We start from the raw sequence: 13,619 nt of genomic DNA on the forward strand, positions 1-13,619 counted from the left end.
AGACAAGGAAAGAAAAAAAAAAAAATAAATAAAAGCTACACAGTTACCAAAGGGCTGGGCCGTCCTGGTCAGGACATGAAGATCATGCCGTACTGGAAGAAGAAGTTCTTAACCAGTCCTACTGCTTCACTCAAGCATCTCTGAAGTGATATGTGACTTTTTCCGTGAAGCTGATCCGAAGGGATGAAGTTTTAAAAGATTATGCCGTTGAAAAGCAGTTCCCAGTTGGGCCCAGAGACAGTTCAAGCAATTTTGTTTCTTGAGAGGAATTCTTGGAACACATTCGGTCTGGTTTTTCCCAATAGGCAATCAAAGGACGGTAGCCACGCTTCATCTTTTGGGCCTCTCCTCCCTTTCCTGTCCACCGTGCGAAGGGTGTTCTACGTGGGGGAACTTGATCGGAACCCCACAAGGGTTGCTTGTAAAGCGTGTCACTTGGCCGCTTGCGGCTGCCGTGTTCTGTCCCCATCCTGCGTAGAGGACTGTGTGTCCAGCGTGCCGACAACTGCTGAGATGCCGCATCTGAGACTGCACTGTCCAAAGGGTAGCACGCCACCCTGCCATGAATTGAAGCCAGTTTGATGCCATTTCCAGACTTCCCAGTTATGCTAAACCCTGCCATCAGGAAGGCGACGGTGTTGGGAAGAGTTCACATTCTCAGGGAATTTACTAATCTTGTGGAGCCACACACTGAGCTGATCTACCGGGGCACACGGAAAACATGGGAAGCCTGTGCCACCACATAGAGTAGCCATATAAAGAGAATAATAAAGTGAATGAAACTGGTTAAAAAAAAAAAAAAAAAATTCAGTTCCTCAGTCACATCCACCACCTTTCAAGCTCTCCATAGCACCATGTGGCATGTGCCCAGTGGCCACGGTGTTGGACAGAGCAGATACAGAGAAATTCCATCATCACAAAGACCTACCGGACAAACGCTGCTCTAGGTCTCGGAATGGGTGCAGGGAGACACCTGCCCTGAAGACGGCTTTGCATGTGCTGGGTTAACCCATTGAGATTTGGGTTTGGTTTTGTGTGTTTCCACGGAAGCATAACCCAGCCTAGCCTGACCCCCTAGATTTCTTGCTTAAACAAAGGACTTGAGAGTCTTGTTATTTAAATTACCAACTGGTGGCAAGATGTGTCATAGCTAAACCAAAGGCAGAGCTGAAGGTAACACCACGCAGGCTCCAGTGGGGTTAAGATCAAGCTTCCTTGAGTCCTAGTCCACCTACCTGGTTTAGACCTAAACCGCCAGAATTTACTGAATTGTCAGAATTGTCACCAATGAAGATGAGTGAGGGCTTTGCTTCTTGTTGGTACTATTGATGGTTGTCATGGGAGTTTTTCCAGATGATACTGGGTATGGATCCACGGAGCACAGGTGCATTTGGCTCAAGGGGTGAAATGACTTCATGTCTGTCCTCCTAGAATGAGTGACATTTTTTTAGTTCATTGGGTTATATTTGAAATAAGTGCAGACTTTGTGGCCACCAAAAGCATTAAGACTTTCTCGAGGGAATCTTCTGGTAGTCCAGTGGCTACAACTTTGTGCTTCCAAGGCAGGGGGGGCCCTAGTTCAATCCCTGGTCAGGGAACTAGATCCCACATGCTGCAACTAAGACCCAGTGCAGCCAAATAAACAAACAAAAGCAGAGTTCCTCAAACAAAAGAAAAAAAAGTTCCTCAATTCTGAGTGAATCTAATGGTCTTCACATGACCTTCTGCCAGGAAATTTCTTTTTTAAAAAATCATTGCTGTTGACCCAGCTGTTCCACTCCTATCTGCCCAAAAGAACTGAGAACTGGTGTTTAAACAAAAAAACTTGTACACAGAGGTTCACAGAAGCCCTATTCACAGTAGCCAAGGGATATAAACAACCTAAATGTTCACCAATTTAGGTGGTGAAATGGTGGTCCACAGAGTGGAAAATCATTCGGCCGTAAAAATGAATGACGTGCCGATCATCACGACATGGATGAAACTTGAGAATATTATGCCAAGCAAAAGGAGCCAGACACAGACCACACATGTTGCATGATTCCATTTTTATGAAATCTCCTGATAGGGAAATCTACAGAAAGCAGATTAGTGGTTGCTCCGGGGCGGGGGCGGGGGCAGGGGGGGGGCGGTGCTGGGGACCAGAGGGGTGCTCAGTACTGGAGGGCCCAGAGTGTGAGGGTTTCTCCTTGAGGTGGTGAAAATGTTCCAAAGTTGACCATGGTGGGTCTTCCCTCAAACTAAATTGAGGTGTGTACAGAAGGACATCAGTGGCCAGACTGCCATCACTCTTACCGTCTTGCCACATGAGAGATTCAAGAAGTGGGCCCGAGAGACTCCCAGGCCCTTCCCAGGGTCCTCACACTGGCAGAAGCACCTGGCCTCCGAAGGTCCAGGCTCAGACCTGACGTGGTTACGTCTGCCTCACTCCACTGGCCAGAGCAAGTCACGGGATCAAACTCAAAGCCAGGAGGTGAGCACAGTCAAGGGGGCAAGGCAGACGTGAGCAGGGGTGAAACATGAGGGACACGGTCCAACACACCACCCAGCACTTTTCTCCCAATCACTGCATTCACCTCCTGAACACAGGAACCAGGAAGCCGCCTCACCCTGGAGGACGCACACCCGAGACAGCTCCAGGGGGCGTCTAGAGACCACCTCCACCTTGGCTTGAGGGGCCACTGAGAAGCCCAACCCTGAGTTGGTCCTAGCTCCGTACTCCCAAGTCACTAATGTCCTGGAGTGGAGACCAAGGGGAGGAGGTTCCAGGAGCAAAATGGACACACAGACACAGGCCTGTTTTGTTAACCGCATCACCATTTATTGAGCTGTGAACTGTTGCCATCACTGCTGAAATCTGAGACTCACTCATCCTGATCCTCCTCTCGGCTTCCCCTTGAAAAGGAAGCCTGGAGAAGGACCACCCCAAACACCATAGGGTAGAAGGGAAGACAAGGGCCGGGTGGGGGGGGGGGGAGATGCAGGGAGATGAGGGACGGGGAAGGCAGCAGGAACAGCGTGCGGGGACACACACGCACTCCCACACACACACACAGGCAAAGACCAGGGGTGTCCATCTCTGCTCCAACCGGCGGCCGGGAGAACATCAGGGAAGGACCAGGCGTCCACGAGACATTTCAGTCCTTCCTGTCATGAAGCGTCTGCCGGGAGGGGCTGGGCCACAGTTACTGGTCTGTGCGGAGAAGAGGCGAGGAGGGGGGTTCAGACTACCAGGAGAGGCTGGATGAAAGCCAGTCGCTTCCCTGCCCTTCATCTTAAGCTTTCCCTGTAATAAACTCTAACCAGGAGTGGAACAGCTCTGCTGTGTTCTGAGTCCTGCAAGAATCGCTGAGCCTAAGGGGGGATTTCGGGGCTCCTGAAATTGCACTCAACCTGTGAACAAGAGTCACTCCTTCCCCTCTCTTTTATATGAATCCCATCTTGGCTTATCTTAGATAAAATCATCATTGGTGGACTTCTCTAGAATCCAAGCAAACCTCATGTTAATTTAAGCAAACACCTTTGAGTGACTGACAGTGTGGAGGTGGCAAATGGTGTGTTTCTGCAAGGGATGTGCTCCATATAAGAATTCAAGTCCCCCTCAAAGGGGCACCCCCTCCCTCCTGACAGCAACAGCCCACAGGTAGCCAGCTCATGCTGCCCTGGAATTATGGAATTTTTTTTCCTTTTTCTTTGTGCATCTTTTTTTTTTTTTTTTTGGAATTATGCAATTCTTGATTTTTTTGTGTAATTTGGGGAGACTCCCTCCTTTTCAAACCTGCATAAGAGGCAAGGCATTCCTATTTTTGTACTGCATTAATTCAAATCTGCAGGTCAAATTTCCCACTGAAAGCGGCCTCATTCTGCTCCGGTGAGCATGACGACAAACAGAACTCGAGGTCAAAGCAGTTGAGAACCAAGTTTCTGGTGCAAAGTGTGCTGGGGGCAGGGGGCTGGGTCCTGGGACAGACGCTCAGTTCTAGCATACGTGGGGCGGGAACTGGCACTCAAGCTTAGAAGGGGGTGGAAACTGCTTCCAGGATCTCAAAAGCCAGGAGTCAGAGCTTGGTTAGGGACTAGGTTAGTGACCAGGGTCCAGTTCTAGAGTAGGCTCGGTTTGGGGCCCATCTGGAACACAGAAGCTCGAACATTGAAAACCAGGCTCAGAAGATGCTGAAAAGCAGTGCTATGGTCCAGAGAACAAAATGGAGATTGCTATCTGTTCTGGAATGTACTGGGCTGGAAACTAGTCCTTGGGTTTGGAATCCATTGGGAACCAGAGGTCAGGTCTGTGGCCTCGGGCAGGGGCCCCCTCACCGTTGCCTTCAGGGACCATCAGGCCTGAGCCAAAGCAGCTTTGATGGCGGCCACCAGCTTCAGGAACTTGCTCTCCGTGTCCACGTAGCCATCGCCTCCCTGCAGAAGGGAGGACCAGGAGACGGGTGGGCCAATCCCAGTCCCAACCCCCCAATGGCCCCCAGTGAGGCAGGATGGACAGACATACCTTCTTGGAGTGAACCAGCTTTCCTGCTACGAACACTTCAAAGAAGCCGGTGACCTGGGGAGTCCCCTCACCGCACTGGGGAGAAGGAAGAGATGCTGGAGGGGTAGAGACGCCCCCTTGCAGACATCTGCCCCTTCTCAGGGAAGGGAGAACACGGGGGGAAAGAGGGGCTGACCCAAACCACCCCCGCTGCCACCAGGGCTGAGGGACAGACAGACAGAACCCACGTCTGACTCCTTCCCCTTCCCCGAGACTCACGATGTCCAGACGGCTAGGGAACTCATCTTCTAACTTCTTCTTGAGCTGAAGATACTGGAAAGGGGTGGGTGGTCACACCGGGGCCCACAGGAGCCACGTGGGTGCCCCACCTCCCCACACCGGGGCTAGCCCCCCTCCCCCACTTTCCAGGGAAGCCTCTTGGGACCACATCGCTTACCTTGGGCTTGTAGCCTCAAGCGCCACTGGTGGGAGCGTATCCAAGAAAGTGGGTCCCAGGAGAGAAGGAGGGGGACAGTGGAGATCCAGGGAGGGGAGAGAGAAGGGGACAGCAGGGATCCAGGGATGGGAGGGGAGAGGCAAGGCAGGCAAGGAGACGGAGGCAAATGGGGGGAGGAAGCAGGAAGAGATGAAGAGGGACATGGATGATACGAGGAGACAGACAGACACTCTCAAAAGAGGAAAGACAAGGGGGTACACGGCGGGGGGGTGCAGCCCAGAGATGGGGAAGCACAGGAAGAGAGCCAGCCACACGAGGAAAATGCATAGAGCAAGGGAGACAAGAGACAGCATGGGGGGGGGGGGGGGCAGTGCACAGAATCAGGGGCGACAAGGAGAAACCACAAGCGCGAGGCAGAGGGGAGAGGGAGGCAAAATGGAGAGCCAGGTCAGGATGAGAGCTGCCCAACAGCAGCAGCCCCACCCACAGCAGTTTGCAGGATTCCCAAGGCCCTCCAAGGCCTGAGGGTGAACGAAAACCGCCTCCCCACCTCCCCCCACCCCCCCTCTGCAGACTATTTCGGGACCGGAGTCTGGGGCACAGGGGAGGGGCAGGGAAGGGGAGGCGCCTCAAAATGTCACTCTACCTCTGCTTGACTCAGCGGGCAGGAACACTGCTCACTGACGCAGGGACAGACCTGAACCTTTCCCCTGAACCCCAGGCAGGGACCCTCCTCCCCCGCCCCAAGTGGACCTTTCAAACAGGCCAGCCAACAGACCCAGGTGCGGGTTACCCCTGTGATCCGCCCGTGCCCCACTCCCAGCCTCGGTTTCCGCACTTGTAAAATGGAGCTAAAATCCCTGCCCTGGGAGTTTCTGGGAAAGGAAATTCAGGGAACATGTATTTATTAAGCGCCCACAGGCCAGCATGCCTGTGCAGGTCAGTACAATCCAAGGCGCCAGGGCTATGACACCGTCCAAGGGACGGAACACTTCCTGCCGAGCAGACACGTTTTCACCCTTAAAGCGGGCAATTAGATCAAATGTGTAACACCCAACACACCGCGCTCCCTCCGCCATAACCATTAAGACGACAGGCTAGAGGGGTGGGAGGGAGCGGACATATGCACACCTGCGGCCAATTCATGGTGACATATGGCAGAAACCAACACAATATGGTAAAGCAATGATGTTACAATTTAAAATAAATTTCAAAAAAAAATCATTCCCTCTACGGATGGGAAAAGTGGGGTCAGAAAACGAGGAGGGTTAACAGCAAAAAAGCATCCACCGTCTGGGTTTGAGTCCTTGCCCAACCCAGGCCGGGACGATCTGGAACCTTCTGACTCTGGCCGGCCCCACCCGGGAGACCGAAGCGCCCAGGGAGGTTCCTCTTGCATTACAAACCGACCCCCACCTGCTCCCCACCCTGAACCCGGGAATCGGAGGCGGGGGAGGGGTTTAAAACGACACACACATGTCTCAGTTCTACCTTTTAGGACCTGAGACGTCTAGAATGTCACAAATTGGGGACGGGGTGGGGGGGCGAGAAATCAACGTCCCCTGTTTTCCGCCTCCTCCCACGCCCACCGCACCCACACGGAACCCTCTCCCCAGTGCAAGGTTCTCCAAGGGGCCTGCCCCCACCCCCCGCCGCGCACCCCCGACTCCCCCAGAGCCCAGCTCCGCCGGGACAGGGCGGGGCCGGGGCGGGATTCGAAGAGGGCACCTCTGGCCCGCGTGCTCACCAATAAACCACTCGGACGACTACCGCCATCGCTCCGGACCGCGGTGCCCGCTGCGGCGCGGACTCACGATCCGAACCCGGGCGAGGCAGGGCGACGTCTGCGCCCGGGTGGGGCGTGCGCACACAGCCTGGCCCTCAGCGTTCCGCAGCGCGGACCAACGCCGGGGGAGGGGGGATGAGGGGAGGCCCCCGGAGCGGAGGCGACGGGCACCCTGCCGCCCACCTCCCTGAGCCCCCCACGCAAATCTCCCCCTCGCCCGCTGTGAAGCCAGGGAAAACCCCGGCTGAGGGGGTCCTCAGGAGAGCCCTCTGCGCGCCCTGCTCCCGGGCCCCCCCTCCTCTGAGCCAGAATGGTGCGGTCTCGTGGGGCGGGGGTTCAGGCCCAATCGCTACTGGTTGCAAACGGAATTGCAACTGACCTTGCTCGTTTCGCTGCGAGGACCTTGAGGGCGGCCTGAGAGGGAGAGGGGGCCGACTTCGAAAGGATTCTGGGTACACGTGGGCAGCCCCTGAAGCTGAGGTTTTTTTCAATGAGCGGTCCGGGGGACCCGCTGCCTTATTAAAGCCTGGCATCCAGACCCGGGCGCCGTCTGATCAGCACTGAAGTCTCGGCCTCGCCAATCCACCCACCCTTTGGCGCCTTCCAGACCTCTTCGAGGCAAGGGGTTCATGGAAAGTGCTAGAAGTTGGCAGCTGAGTTATAAGGGCTTAGAAAGCCGATGCATCTCTCTGAGCCTCAGTTTCCTCTTCCGGGCATAAATGCCTTCAGAGACTCTTTACCCATTTAACAAATACCTATTGGGTACTTTGCTGCAGCCAAAGGTTCTGAAGATACAGCTCACTTCAGTCACTCAGTCGTGTCCAACACTTTGCGACCCCATGGACTGAAGCAGGCCAGGCTTCCCTGTCCATCACCATCTCCCAGAGCTTGCTCAAACTCATGTCCATTCAGTCGGTGATGCCATCGGAAGATACAGCAATGAAAAAATAGCCAAAGTCCCTGCCCTCAGCCCTGCCGGAGCTCTTCCCGCCCCAGCTTCCGTCTTTGACTCCCTGATCCTCACCTGCGGTGATCCTGATATCTTGGGACTCGTGGCAGACTAGGTTCAATTCCCAGCCCCCGTTGCTGCCGGCTGTGTGATCTCAGTGGTCTTGGGCAGGTATCACTATAACCAGCCTGTGATGCCGAGCAGTTAACACGCAGCCGGGCGTAATCAGTGTCCCATAATCAGGTGTCTTTCAGGCTCCCAGGGTGCTCAGAACAAAAACCCAAGCCTCGGAAGTCCCTGGTAGTCCAGCGATTAGAATTCCAGGCTTTTACTATGGTGCCCAGGGTTCAGCCCCAAGTGGGGAAACTGGGATCTCTTAAGGGGAAGCTAAGATCATGGCATCTGATCCCATCACTTCATGGCAAATAGATGGGGAAACAGTGGAAATAGTGATAGACTTCATTTTTTGCAGGCTCCAAAATCACTGCAGATGGTGACTGCAGCCATGAAATCAAAAGATGCTTGCTCCTAGGAAGAAAAGTTATGATCAACCTAGACAGCATATTAAAGAGCAGAGACATTACTTTGCCAACAAAGGTCCGTCTAGTCAAACCTATGGTTTTTCCAGTAGTCATGTATGAATGTGAGAGTTGGACTATAAAGAAAGCTGAGTGCCAAAGAATTGATGCTTTTGAACTGTGGTGTTGGAGAAGACTCTTGAGAGTCCCTTGGATAGCAAGGATATCCAACCAGTTCATCCTAAAGGAAATCAGTCCTTAATATTCATTGGAAGGACTGATGCTGAAGCTGAAACTCCAATACTGTGGCCACCAGACGTGAAGACCTGACTCATTGGAAAAGACTCTGATGCTAGGAAAGATTGAAGGCAGGAGGAGAAGGGGATGACAGAGGATGAGATGGTTGGATGGCATCACTGACTCGATGGGCATGAGTTTGAGTAAGTTCCAGGAGTTAGTGACGGACAGGGAGGCCTGGTGTGCTGCAGTCCACGGGGTCTCAAAGAGTCGGACATGACCAATCGACTGAACTGAACTGAAGGGGAAGCTTGGCCCCCCCAAAAAAAACCGCAACAAAATAACCCAAGACTTGGCATGCCCCACTCCTGATTGGTCCCATTGTTTCCTCGGGTCCCTCTCAGCGCCCTAGCCACAAGGAATCTTGGACCTCATCCACTCACCCACCTCTGGGCCTTTGCATAGCTATTTCTACCCTCCCCTGCTGCCTGATCCTGCTCATCCTCCAGGAATCAGTTCCAACATATTGTAGGAGAATTTTTGTGTCTCAGTAAACTGCCTTCTCCATATTATTAATACATCTGTTGCTGTTGTTCAGTCGCTAAGTTATGTGGTCACTCTTTGCGATCCCATGGGCTGCAGCACACAAGGCTTTCCTGTCCTTCACTATCTCCTGGAATTTGCTCAAACTCTTGTCCATTGAGTAGGACAACCATCAACCAACAACCATCTGGTCCTCTGTCGCCCCCTTCTCCTCCTGCCTTCAATCTTTCCCAGCATCAGGGTCTTTTCCATTGAGTCGGCTCATCATATCAGGTGGCCCAAGCATTGGAGCTTCAGCTTCAGCATCAATCCTTCCAATGAATATTCAGGGTTGATTTCCTTTAGGACAGACTGGTTTGATTTCCTTGCTGTCCAAGAGACTCTCAAGAGTCTTCTCCAGCACCACAGTTCGAAAGTATCAATCTTTTGGCACTCAGCCTTCTTTATGGTCCAACTCTCACATCCGTACATGACTACTGGACTGAGTTTGCTAATCATCACTGTCATCCCTAAGCACCAGAAACCAAGTGGCTTAAACCACAGACATTTATCTCATGGTTCTAGAGGCCAGAAGTCAGCAGTCAAGGTATCAGCAGGGTTGTTTTCTCCTGAATGCTGTGAGAAAGAATCTGTTCCTGCTTCTCCCCTAGCTTCTGGTGTTTGATTGGCAGTCTTTGGTGTTCCTTGGCTTATAAGCGCATCACCCAGTTTCTGCCTGCACATTCATATGACCGTCTCCCAGTGCACATGTGTGGGTCTAAGTTTCCCCAGTTTGTAAGGACCCAGTCATTTTAAGTTAGGGCCCGCCCTATGCCAAATGACCTCCTCTTCACTCATTACATCTGCAACAACCCTATTTCCAAACAAGGTCACATTCTGAGCTTCTGGGGATTAGGACTTCACAGATGAATTTTGGGTGGGAGATAATTCAAACTGTAACCAGTCATTCAGAGTTACCTGATTCTATGGGGTCTGTTTTACAACTCCATAAACTGTAGGTAAGTGATGGCAACACAAGATACATCTGTTTTTGTTTGGTTGTTCGCGGTTTTTTTTTTTGGGGGGGGGGTTGCCGTGCCATGCAGCATGTATGGGATCTTAGTCTTCCAACCAGGATGGAACTCGAGCCCCCTGCATTGGAAGCTCAGGGTCTCAACCACTGGATTGCCAGGGAAATCCCACGATAAATCTTCTGTAGAGGTATGCACATAAATTCTGGCTGGAAGGAAAACCCTACCTCCCTTAGTCCATTTAGGTTGCTATGACAGAATTCTACAGCTTATATGCTTATAAACAACAGATATGTATTGCTTCCAGTTATGGAGGCTGGGAAGTCCAAGATCAAGCTGCCAGCATGGTTGAAGGAGGACCTTCTCGTGGTTCATAGTTGGCACCTTCTCACTGTGACTTCACCAGGTGGAAGGGACTGGGGATCTCCCTGGAGCCTGTTTTCTAAGGGCACTAATCCCACTCACGAAGGCTCCACCTTCATGACTTCAGCACTTCCCAAAGACCCCACCTCCTCATACCATCATCTTTTGGGAACAGAATTTCAACATATGAATTTGGGGGAAACACAAATTTTGAGACCATAAGACGCCCCCACCCCCTGCAGGATGTTTTGCCTCTACTTGCATTTTTGATTCACTATCTCTGATCTATAAATGCGTCCTCTTTTTTTTAACTTTTTATTTTTTGGCCACACCCATCCAGGAATTGAACCTGCAAACCTGCACCAGAGGTGCGGAGTCTTAGCCACTGGACTTCTAGGGAAGTCAGTGTGCCTTTTCCTTGAGTCTCCTCTGAATCAGTTGTGACACTTCACAGTGTTAAATGAAATCTTTAACACGTGTTCACTTTTAGATCTGTATGAGTCTTGGTTTCCCCAAAGTCTCTTCCCCGAGTCTTTTCTCCCCAAAATTATCTTCTAACAATGCTGTCCTCAAGGAAGCCCACCCACACCCCTCAGGCTGGCCAGGGTCCCTATAGGGCTCCCCCATCACTACCCCACCCACTCTGGTTGTCCCCAGTCCGACATTCTCAAACACACAGCAAGTGGCTGGGCACAGGGAAAATGCCCAGAGGCTGTTTTGTTGACCGGATTTAAGGCTGAGAATTTGCCAGGGGCCTGAAGAGTGAAACACCCCCTCTCTGCCACTGAGAACAAAGAGGTCTCTGTCGCCAAGAAGTGGGGGAGGCTGGAGGCATTAGTCATGGTTCTGGGGCTGGGAAACCATTCCTTGCTTGCTAGCTCTCCCTCACACACACACGTGTACACACACACACACACAAATGGTAACACACAGCTCTCACCCTCATCTGGCTAAACCACTGCACGTCCAGAGACACAACACAACACAGCACACACCTCTCTTCTGCTTCACAACGACACAAAAACACACTAACTCTCAACACACAACAGCCCAGCCCATACCCAGCGGGATCACAACATCAACACCTCCAAACGCGCAACTCACAATGACTGACACCTCTCCTCGGCCATGCGGCGGAACACGCAAATGTACCCTGGACGCACAATAACACAACACACCCATATCCAGCCAGAGCTACAGCAGCCCACCCTGAGATCCTGCTCACTGGGACACACGATTATATACAGAGCACAAACCGCTGGATTTGGTCCGGGATGCTGATACACAACCGCACAGCTGCACACACAGGATCATTAATGCCCCCTGATGTACGCACACAGCAACAGACAGCTCCACCTGCTCCCAAGAGACAAAGTCACACAATTACACAGTGATACAAGAGCACACGTCACCATGGCAGGGGCAAGACACACAATGAGACTATACAACCACAGTGCTATGCTGGGAGGCAGACCCCAGCACACAACAGTACAACCACACACACACACAACATTAACTAACACAATAACCCAGCCAGACTCTCCCTGGGATGCGTCTGGACTTGAACACCATCGCACAACCATACACCACCCCAGGGACACAGTCAGGCAGAAACACTGCAGCCCAATTACACGGCGCACAGAGGCTCCCACCCACAGCCTCACGGTGACCCACACCCAAACTCCGCAGGCTCGGGGTCACAGAGTAAGCAGGCATGGTCCCTGCCTTCTGGGACTCATGTTATGGTCAAGGAGACAGACACAGGAAAACAGAAATAAACAGGGATTTCGAGAGGCTGTCGCGAGTGCTGGGAAGAAAAATAAAGCCAGGAAGGATGGTGGGGAGTTTCATAAACAGATCAGGGAAGGCAGCTCTGTTATTAATATGGGCAGCCAGCCCTTGAATATACAATGACATAAAAGCCTCCTTCGGGCCCTAAAAGGCAGGAACTGTGATCATCCCATTTTACAGATGGGCACACTGAGGTACTTGACTGAGGTCACACCAGGCCTTGTCTGACTGTGGAGCCTGTGCTCTGAACCAGCTTCCTGCCAGCACAATGGATAAAAGCGGGTGGGGAGGTGCGGGTGGGGACTTGTCAGGGACCTCGAAAGCTTCTCTGGTAGCTCACATGGTAAAGAATATGCCTGCAATGCTGCAGACGCGGTTTTGATGCCTGAGTCCAAAAGTCCCTGGAAAAGGGCATGGCTACCCACTCCAGTATTCTTGCCTAGCGAATCCCAAGGACAGAGGAGCCTGGAGGGTTACAGTCCATGAGGTCACAAAGAGTCGGACACAACTGAGCAACTGACGCTGAAAGCTCCAAGGGGGTGAAGGAGGCCCGGACTTCTGAAAAGCCAGGAGATCCAGCCTCTGCCTCGTCCCTGTCCCAGGGAAGATGCTGTCTGAGGCTCTGTGTCAGGGAGGGCTTCCTGGAGGAGGAGACTTCTGAGACACAGAGGAGGGAACCTGGCAGCGGGAACAGCAGGATCTTCCACACCCAGGCCAAGCGGGGCATCGTGCTGCACCCCACCTGCGTCTTCGCCAGCAGCCCGACATGCTGCACACACAGGAGCAGGCGGCCGGGGGCAGTGACGGGAGCAGAGGTCCTGGGAGCCCAGGCGGGGGTGGGAGAAGCCCTCCATCAGGGGTGTGAGGGGGCACAGTGATCTCGGGGTGCCCCTTGCCATCCGGGGTGACCCCTCACTACTCCCCACACTCCGCCTTCCCTGGGGATGCTGACCGGGGACCCGCAGGTCCCAAGAGCCACACCTGGCTGGGTGGCCTTGGGGGGTTCACCCCGCTCCCCACATGGTGCTGGCTGCCCCAGCCTGGAGCCTGTCCCAGCCTGGAGTATTAGTTGCTCAGCTGTGTCCGACTCTCTGCCACCCTGATGGACTGTAGCCCGCCAGACTCCTCTAAAATCCCAGTTCATGGGATTCTCCAGGCAAGAATACCGGAGTGGTTGCTATTTCCTTCTCCAGGGGATCTTCCAGACCCAGGGACTGAATCTGTGTCATGCGTCTCCTGCATTGGCAGGCAGATTCTTGACCCCTTGAACCACCTGGGAAGCCCAGCAAGCTCCCCTAGCTTTTCACAAACAAAGCTGCTCTGTACTTTCATTACACACGTCTTTGCATGGCCATAGGCTTTCCTCTGTCTGACATAAATACCTAGGTATGAAATTCCTGGATCATAGAGGGGTATGTGGTGGTTCATTTTTTAAGGAAACTGCCAAACTGTTGTCCGTAGAGGTTGTAACATTTCATATTC

General features: G+C 52.8%; 1 protein-coding gene across 1 annotated transcript; it reads right to left on the reverse strand.

The window, feature by feature from the left end:
- Positions 1-2,799: 2,799 nt before the first annotated feature.
- On the reverse strand, positions 2,800-6,812 carry SELENOW (selenoprotein W). Its single transcript, XM_070450627.1, has 6 exons — positions 6,688-6,812; positions 4,941-4,965; positions 4,763-4,816; positions 4,505-4,579; positions 4,318-4,416; positions 2,800-3,193 (listed from the first exon to the last, which is right to left on the reverse strand). The coding sequence occupies exons 1-5, from the start codon at positions 6,714-6,716 to the stop codon at positions 4,336-4,338; spliced, it is 264 nt and encodes an 87-aa protein (XP_070306728.1). The 5' UTR covers positions 6,717-6,812; the 3' UTR covers positions 2,800-3,193; positions 4,318-4,335.
- Positions 6,813-13,619: the final 6,807 nt, after the last annotated feature.

The sequence above is a fragment of the Odocoileus virginianus genome, chromosome 20 (assembly GCF_023699985.2).
Source record: "Odocoileus virginianus isolate 20LAN1187 ecotype Illinois chromosome 20, Ovbor_1.2, whole genome shotgun sequence".
In the NCBI taxonomy this organism is placed as follows: domain Eukaryota; kingdom Metazoa; phylum Chordata; class Mammalia; order Artiodactyla; family Cervidae; genus Odocoileus; species Odocoileus virginianus.